This window comes from Pseudomyrmex gracilis, unplaced genomic scaffold, assembly GCF_002006095.1.
Source record: "Pseudomyrmex gracilis isolate BER0280 unplaced genomic scaffold, ASM200609v1 scaffold_2793, whole genome shotgun sequence".
Lineage (NCBI taxonomy): Eukaryota > Metazoa > Arthropoda > Insecta > Hymenoptera > Formicidae > Pseudomyrmex > Pseudomyrmex gracilis.
In genome coordinates, this window is record NW_018023377.1 from 2,667 (window position 1) to 12,688 (window position 10,022).

The following is a 10,022-nucleotide window of genomic DNA, read 5'->3' on the forward strand; positions in this document are numbered from 1 at the left end:
TTATGTTTTGTTAACAAGCTTGGATATATTTTTGCTAACAATTTTGCAACATTGCCAGATAAAACAAACTCTGCATCATATTTGATGTCTTTCTGCTAACAAAATTTGTAACATGCATTTGGCAAAATCTGTTTCGACAAATTTGGTTATCTGGGGTATTTGCCATTGAAGATGGAAACTGTATTTACCATTGAAAACCACAGGAGAAAAACTTGATAAACTCAATTTTTTATTTTTCTGTTTTTAATATTATTTGGTAGTTAAAATAGAATAGTTTAATTATCCAAAGCAAAAAAAAAGGGAAAATTCTTGATAGATCCCAAGATACATCCATTTTTATAAAATGTGTACAGAAAAATACACGTACGTTTCAAACTTTAAAGTCGCTTTTCTCTAAAATTATGAAAATGTGATTTATCAAGTTCTTCTTTTGTGGTCTTTATTTGTTTAGTTTGATGTTATAACAGCTAGTTGTCCATCAATATTCATATGCCATTCTTCTAACAAGGAGAGACCACGATGTTGTACCAATCGATTTGGACGAAATTTATAGGATCGATAGGTGACTATGTGGAGTATTGCAGGGTAAAGTAATAAGATGCAATACTCAAGCATTCGCGAGAAAATCGAGTTTGAAAAATCCGAGTTACTTTAAGAGGATATGAAATAGACCGTTTAATCTCGAAGAGTACGTAGCGTAGCGATAGCGTACTAGATTAGTAATGGTGATGTTGCTGGTTCGAGTCTCGATGGATTTTCTTTTTTTTTAATACAAGTTTTGTCTACAATACAATCTAAATGTAAGTAATACAGTTTTATTTATATATTGCATGTTATAAAAGTGCATTTTTTTGCATAAAGAGCCCGCGAATTTAAAAAGTACGGTAGAAATAAACAGATTATTAATAATTACTAATTTGTGTTTATAAAAAGCGGATAAATAAGTGTATGCGAACATGTAAAAATACATGAAACATATTTTATTCATTCGAAGAAGATGGGATAATATATAACGCAGGATGATATTTGTCATAAAAACAAGTAAAACAATACTTTTCACGACAGTGTGCACATTGTATGAACGCTGCATTTTTATAGTTACATAGTTTCTTTAAAATATCTATTGTATCTATCTATAAAATATCTATTGTATTAATATTATCTTGAAAAACATACTCTCTCTTTGTTGACATTCATAAATATCTTTCTCTCGTTTGTTACTTTTGAGGCAAACCATGCATATTGTAACATATTTCGAAAACGTGGATCGGACAATTGATGATGAATTTTTATACAATCACGAGAGTGCTATTTTGCGTTTTTGTTCTATTAAAGTCGAACAAGTCTGCAAACGCTTTATAAAATGTTTTACTTGTCTATAAAAATAAACATCACACGGTTGACATAAAGGTATCTATTTTGGAGGAATAACTTTAATAGTACATGTTCTTGCAATGTCATTATCGAGAAAAATTTTGTCACGCAATGCAGGATTACTCTTTGACCGCACTACAAATTTATTATTAAAAGAAATTTCTTTTTTTCCATGTGGTAATAATACTTCTTTTAAATATTGTATATACAGTTTTTTTTGTGTCCCGAAGTCCGGAAAACTCACAACAAATCTGTAAATTTGTTTCTCAAATCCTCTTGCGGGAGGGTGTAGCCCCCCTTGCCTACACGTTTATAACACGAACATAGTACGTGAACGTTTCATGTTTGAAATACATTTATTGTATATTATTTTCATTCAATGGATACGAAGTAGCCATAATATTGAAAAACATATTAATTCTAGTTTTTGTAAGTCTGTTGAAGCACGTGCAAACCATGTCCCTAATTAAACACAATGTCCCTAATTAGGACACTAATTTTAAAATTACATGTCTGTTGCTTTCGTTTTCTACTACAAACTTGTTTATAATATGATTTTGTGCAATGAAGAATTAAAGATTGACATTGTGTGTTCAAATAAATCATTGCATTGCATCGCAGGCACTTCACTTCTCTTCGTAAGACTTTCTTTGTTGCCAAATAAGCAATGAATTCAGGATAATTGATGAGTTAAAAGCAAAAACTTGTAGAATAACATAGCGAATTAGATTGATAGATCACTACTTCATGTTCTGAAATATTCGAAATTTCAACTGAAAAATAGTTAATCATACTGTTCACATGTAAGTGTACCTGAATCATCGAACTCGGAATGTTCTCGGAAATGATAAGAAAGTACATTTGATAGTAGTAGATAGAGTAACATTTGATAGTAAATACGGAGAAATTTTGATTCAAAATGTCGGTTTACAGGTCTCTAGCATCGGTATTCAATACTCTTTTAGATGCAATTAATTTCTTTTTGTATGTTTCTTTTTTTTCTTGATTTATCATGATCTACATATACTATTTCTTCAACAAGTGTGTTCTTTTTTGCATGATTTTCTCTTTTTCTTCCCATTTGTTCAACTTTGCCCATATTACCTTGTTTTCTCTATTAGCCTGCTAAACTCTTGCCTCAACTCTTACCTTTTCTTGAAAGAAATTTTCTAATTCTTTTTCCAATTTTTTTCTTTTTTTTAAATCTTTTTATTATGATATAGTTTCTTTTTTCTGCTTCAATTTTCTCATATTTTTTTTCTAAACTTTTCATTTTTTTTTTTATTTCTGTATGCAACTTATTTTCAATACATATTTCGTTTTCCCTATTTGAACTAATCTCTGTATGTCTTACTTATGTCATTTCATTTTCATTTGTTCCGATTTTCTTAATACTATTTTCCATTTTTTTTATCTTCTCTTCAATTCTTTTTTCTAGCGTTTCTCCTTGCTTTCGCCATATCTCTTTTTTTTCTCCATTTCTTGTTTGATCTCTTGCGGTAATTTTCTTTTTAACGCTTTACGGTCCGTCGACGGCATGATCTATCTTTTTTCTGCTGATTCATTTTCCGTAAAAGTTGTAACAGAAGTTTTCTATCGTTTTTTTTTTGTATATATCTGTCATATCTGTTACTCTTTTTTTCTGCGTGGGTTGCTCCAAAAAAACTTTTTTTTTACGGTTCTGTTTTATCCGATTTGCTCTCTTTTCTTTTATGTAAGCAGCTCTTTTATATTTCCGTCGCTTTTTGTTCTTTCTTTCTTCTAGCTTTCGGCAGTTGTTCTTTTTCCTCTTCTTTGTACTTTCGGCGTGTTACACACTGTATTTTCTTTCTTTGTTTCTCCGTTCTGCTTTGCTGATGTAAACACTTCGTTGTTTACCGTTATCGTCTGCTCTACAATTCCCTTATCAGACGGTTCTTCTTTTCTCAGAGCGATATCGCCATCTGTTAATTTTACGTCCATGCGCGCTTTTTTTTATAACTGTCTTTTCCTTTGTTCTTGTTTTCTAACTTCAAATACTTTTCAATCAGTTTCTTTTTGTTCGTATTTTTGCAGAAAAAATTTGCACGACACTGTTTATTTATTATCTTTTCAACAAACTTTTTATCTTTTTACTAATCACTTTACTTTATTTCTTTGCTTTTTCCTCATTTAGCGCTGATTTCACACTCACTGCTTTTATTTGCGTGTTATCAATACAAATGCTCGAAACGCGCTCCATATTTAATATTTCAATACTAATATAACTATTAATATTAATAACCTCTATTAATATTAATAAATTATTAAACTTTTAAATAATACATAACTTGAAGGTACCAGTTTTATAAAACTAAATAAATAAGTATACCTAACTTAAATTTCTATAAAATAAAAAACCGCTTGGTTTAAATACAAACTTTGGTAAATGCATTCAATTAAAACAGAAACAATATTTAATAAATAATGTTCTTTTTCTTTTTTTTTAACTAGTTTTATATTCTTCTATATAAATATCTTTATTTAAGTTTTTTATTATTTTATTTAAATTTTTATTTTTTTTAATAACAGCGTTTGTAGCTTTTTTCGATTCTTTTTTGAGTTTTTCTGTTTTTAATTTTCTGGGGCTTTTTCTTCTTTCCTTTTTAAGTTTTAAATGCTGTTGCCATTTTTTTGAAGTTAGCACAGTAGAGACTGTTTTTTTAAAATAATTGTATGTGTCTAAATAAGAAACTCTTTAAAAGCATTGAGGCAGTTTTCTTTAATTTATTTTTATTATGTTTATTATCAACATCTGTTGATAATAGAAGAATATTCTTACTAAAAATTAAATTCCGTATAAACAATCTTAAGAGAGAATTCTACGGAGAGTTCTAAAAAGATAGAGCTCAATCTTAAGTATGTTAGCAAATCAAGAAGAGTCAACAACCGATATCATAAACAACAGACGTAAAAGTATGATGTATGCGTCGGAAAGTCTGTAATTAAATAATTTAATAAATAGATAATAACAAGTTAATTGGGAAAATTAAACAGGTTTTAAATTAGTAGTTGGTCAGAACTATATAATAGTCAAAGGAACAAAAAATTTTTTAAAAAGTTAGGAATCAAAGAATCGAATAATAAAAAGTGAAAAGAAAAAGTTTGCTCTTAATTGTATGATTAAAAACAAATCATAATCTCAAAATTGCTAACACGAATATCTTAAAGAGAGATAGTGTAAAATAGTATAATCTTAATAAGAGATTACACTATTTTCTTCAAAACTTTTGGGCCATAACTTCCAATGGGATAATGTCGAAATTTTAGACAGTGAATAGTTTTATCATAAAAGGCTAATCTCAGAGATGTTACATATAAAGATGCAAACGGCAGGTGTTAATGTTTTTTTTTATGTTGGCGAGAAAGAGACACACAAGATATCGATCGAAAGAAAAGAAGAAGAATGGTCAGTAATGATTAATTGATGTAAGATCGAGCCGGCCAATATACCGAACATCCAGACATGTTGGATAAAAATAGCCGATTGTAAAACCGATCGACTAATGCGATTCTTATAATCTTGCGCGTTCCGTGTGTGTGTACTCGAGTATCCCTAAGAAAAACCGCCCTTTTTGCTCCTAGATCTCCGCGCCTACTTCGCCTGCAGCTATTTTTTAGCTATTATTTGTTTAGCGTTTTAAGCGTTGTTTTAGTTTTCATTAGTGAAATTGAAAAGTCATTTTAGTAGTTTCGTTTGACATCTAAAAGCAAACTGACATTTGATGAGACGCGCGCGAAATTGTCAGATTGCCGTTTGATGTAAAGCGTGGACAGTCGCTACTAAATAAAAGTTTACCGCATTAGCAAAAACAAGTAAAATTGTTAAATAGATGTAAGTAATAGGTTTTGATAGGTTTTGAGCATAATAAATCTATCTATTTATTTCTACACTAATGACGTGTTGATAAAATAAAGTCTGAATTATTCGTATGACATGTGAGAATCGAGTTCTGAGAATAGTACTTTTCTGTAGCGTAAAATGAAACCTTTGAATAAGACTTGTGCGATAACTACTTTAATAAAAAAACGTTTTAGAAGTATTGTCAAATATTGAAGATGATAATTCTAGAACAGCCAGAAACAATTATTATTCGAAAACAATTATTATTAAGATCGGAGCAAAAGTTATGATAAGACGTAATACTACTGCTGAGCCTTGTAAACAATACATTTGGTACAGTGACTTTTGTTATTCGGAATATTTCAAATAACGAGTACGCAAAAAAGTAAAACTTTGCTTATTGTACAAAAGCCAAGGACTGAGTTCGTCCAACGCTATTATGGACGTAGGGAATTCTATATTTAGTTCTGGTCAAATTTACGTTGCATTGTCATAAAAAAATTACGAAAACAAAACCAACTAAAAGAAAATATCTAATTGTTTAAAATAATTAAACATTTTAACACTTTTGCAATAAATAAAAACAATAGCAAACACTTTTTTGCCGATTTGATTAGAATCCACATAAAACAATTAAAAAGATGCAAGTACTTTCAACACTTTTTTATGTATATTATCTGTTATATATATTTTTGTTATTATAATGAAATATATTAAATTGTATTAAAAAAAGTGTTTGTCAAAAATCTATTCTACAAAAATGAATGATATCCCGAAAAAATTATCTTTTCAAAAAAGGTAAAAAAAGCGTCAAATACACGCGCCGCACGTATCTCTAAAAAAATATTACAATATTATTATACACAGAAACTCCTTTTCTCTAAAATCTAAAGTTAAAAGAAATGATATAAAAGAAATGATACAAAAGAAATGATATAATAGAAAGTAGCGCCAAGGAATCTTGTTTATACATTGTTACAAAATAAAATAGTATAAAATGGCCAACAGTCGAGAACTCATGTGAAACTGTTTTCAAAATAAAAAATATTTTGAATATTCAAAATAAAAAATATTTAATGCAAAAAAACTTGGCGCAAAAGCTATATTGAACTAAAATTTATTTCAATCTGATGTGATAGCTACTCAATAGCTTTTTTATTAAGCGCACAATTATAAAGTACTTTTTGAACTCTTTTGATAAAATAACATTATTTTCTTTCGACAAAACTCATTTAACGGTAATTCTCAAAAGTATCGAAAATTACTTCAATACTCTATTGAATAATACTTGAATAATAAATTACTTTTATAATTATTGCTACATTTGAAGAGCTATGCTAATTGATTTTTTATGAAATTAAACTTCTATATGTGAAGTGAATAGCTCGCGTGTACGTGATCTGTCTTTAGGTTTTGGTGCAGACGCGCCAAGGTTTTTTGCATTAAATATCTTTTATTTTGAAAACAGTTCCATGGATAACATGAATTTTCGACTTTTGGCCGTTTTATACTATTTTATAACAATGTATAAACATACAAAATTTCCTTGGCGCTACTTTTTAATATCATTTCTTTTGTAGACTAGATCTTGTAGAGAAAGAGGTTGTATGTAGTATAATAATATTGTAATACTTTTTTTAGAGATACGTGTGGCGCGTGTACTTGGCGCCTTTTTTACCTTTTTTTTTGAAAAGGTCACTTTTTACATTTACAATCCAATAATTCTTGCTCTTGAATAACTTCAAGTATCCGTATTCGTTTTGAGGTGACTATAATCATAGATATTCAAAAATGAGCAGTTATATTTAAAAAAGTAGAGGTGACTTTTGTATTTTTTTGATCTCTACTTACAAGGAGAGGGCACGATGTGTGACCAATCGATTTCGCCGGAACTTTTTGTATCGATAGATCACTATACAAGGTAACACGTATAATATAATGCAATATGTTGTATAATATAATGCAATTACTATTCAAAATAAATGTAAGTAATAAATTTTTCATTGTGTTAAAATTAATTATAATATTGGAAGAATCAGTGCTATACGAATAAATGTGAAACGTGTTTTATTTAACTGCAAGAAAGCATGCATGTAATATGCTGTAATTACTTACATTTATTTTGAATAGTAATTGCATTATATTATACAAATTACTTGTATTTCAAAAATAAAAAAAACTCACTGAGACTCGAACTAGCAGCGTTCTACCGCCACTACTAGTCTAGCGCGCTACCGCTGCGCCACGCGCTCTTCGATAAAACTCTATTTTATATCTACTTATGTTGTTCGAAAATTTTTAATTGCGATTTTCTCGTGAACGCTTGAGTAATACTCTGTAATACTTGGCGTAGTGACCTATCGATACAAAAAGTTTTGGCAAAATTGATTGGTCACACATCGTGCCCTCTCTTTGTTAGATAAGAAGAACGTGATCAAAATATGTCTTCTTCGAAATTGTTCTATTTTCATCTGAAATAAATTTGTGCATAATCAATAATTTTGGAGAAACGTGACTGAATTATTAAAATAAAACGTCCTGTATATGTCATGTATCTTAAACATAAATATGAGAAAGTCTAATCTTTACAATTACTATATTTTTTTACAGGAAAAGGAGGAATAAAAAAACTATCTAAAAAGACACTATCTGCGACAGAAAAGAAATTATTACCTGTAGAAAAAGATGTTAACAGACTCTTGACTCATGTATGCGGTACAAACATCTATAAAGAAGAAGGAGAAGATATCAAGATACAATCTGATTCTGAATATCCTAATTGGTTATGGACTCTTAGAACTGGTCCTCCACCAAGTTTAGAAGAATTAGATGTTAACACAAAACAATATTGGAGAAGATTGCGATTACTTGGATTAAAAAGAAATAATAAAGAAAGAGCAACCAGAAAATTCTAATTTATATTATATGTAAAACTTTAGTATGTGTGATAATAGCAATAAAATTGTTTTTGCATACAATTAATTTTTTTATTATTCAGCTTTTCTTCTGAGTTCTCATTTATTTATTCTTAGTAATTTTGTTATTTTCTAATATATAATTTTTAATATTTGATGCTTTCGCGGTGCATAATTGTTTTAACATTCGAAGATATTTTTCGGGTTTAAACCGCGTTAGTGTCATTTTTATATCGACGTGAACATTTCAGCTCACTTTATCAGGGTTTCAAGAACAACATGATACTGAGATGCTCAGGTGTCCCTGAAGGAAGGGGAAATGTGTTATAGCAAGATGAATTGTCATTAGTGAACTGATCATTTGTCCATTATCTCTATTGAGATTGTTTCAATGTTTATCTTCTTTTAATGTATATCTCCAATTTATACATATATTTTGTAGGGAAATAAGTTGCAGTTTTGTTTAATACTTAGGTTTGGTCAAACATGATTTTGTGACCAGTTTTTAATTGATGTTCTGTTAATGCCGATTGTGAGTAGTGTTTTAGACGCATTGCTGACTGATGTTCTTTTAGTTGTGTGCTTATCATCTTACCAGTTTCTCTTATATATATTTTACCGCATGAACAAAGTAGTTTGTACATCTCTGATGTGTCCAGTGGAAGTCTTTTCTTCTTTGAATTGTTAAGAATCTGTTCTATTTTTCTCGGTTTGTAGATTATTTTTATGTTGTGTTTATTTAGGATTCTGTCTATCTTATCTGTGACTCTTTGTATGTATGGGTCGCAAGTGACTCGTTTCTTTAAGTCTGTTTGTTCTTGTGATAGCATGTTTTGAGTGTGTTGGTAGATGATTTAGTTTGATGTTTTCTAATTATTTTTTTGTTTATTTGTTGTAATGTATAGCGATTTTGTTGCAGAGTGTTTTTTTAATTCTTTGATTTCGTTTTGAATGCTATCTTTGTCGCATATGTAGGATGTCTCACGAGAATGTGTTGAAACTAAACGATTGGTCTTCCCTTCCATGGCTTCAAAACAGTTAATCATTGTCTACCAGAAGGTCTGCAGTTTTATTCTAGCTGTGATAGAAGCAACTATGTGTGCGTTAAAATCGTCAATCAACGGAAAAAAAGATTTATCTTATCAAGTGCTTCTACTCGAGAGAAAAATTATATAGCAATACTTATAGAGAGTTTCATACTGAATACGGCACACAAAGTTACAAGCGATATTATACTGAAGAGGTTAGAATTTATTATTTATTAAAACTTATACGTTACGTGAAATCATTTTTGGCGATAAACCTGCATTAAAATACTTTTTGTATTGTTTTTAACAGAGTTATCGATAATTTTGTGCAGTATAGAACTATTCAAAACCGTAGACACGATTTGCTAGGTTCTTCTGTGTTTGTAGCTACAGAAGAAAATATTGAAAAAATTAGTAATTATTTTGAACAAAATTCAAATGCTTCCATTCGAAAAGCTGCCCAACCCCGATAGCCAAATGATAGCAGTATGCCAGCAGTATGCACGCAGGTTTAACTCTTTCGCGGCGGAGCGCTCAGAAATGAATTGCGCTCTAAGCAGCCGGCGTGACGGTGGAAGGTCAAACGCGCGGACAACACGATACGCGAGTCGTTCCTAACGCGGTGTGCAGAGCCGATTTTACTGGTCATTTCCTTGAGGCTGTTGGCCGGCGCGCCGATCAAACAATAATATTAATAATAACTGATAACAAGTGAACGGCGCCAAAAGGCGCTGTTCGCTCGGAGCGAGCGTCTACACAGTTTGTCCGGAAAGTTCCCGGACTGATTTTTTCTAGCGCGGGTAAGCGGCGCTATCGAGCGGTCAACGCTGGAACTACTTAGTA

At 30.3% G+C, this 10,022-nt stretch overlaps 1 protein-coding gene across 1 annotated transcript in view; it reads left to right on the forward strand.

The window, feature by feature from the left end:
- LOC109862977 (39S ribosomal protein L54, mitochondrial) overlaps positions 1-8,182 on the forward strand; it is a 10,680-nt gene extending 2,498 nt beyond the window's left edge. Inside the window, exon 2 of the mRNA XM_020443153.1 lies at positions 7,847-8,182. Within this exon, the coding sequence (XP_020298742.1) occupies positions 7,847-8,151 (305 nt within the window). The 3' untranslated portion in view covers positions 8,152-8,182. The remainder of the gene's footprint in view (positions 1-7,846) is intronic.
- Positions 8,183-10,022: the final 1,840 nt, after the last annotated feature.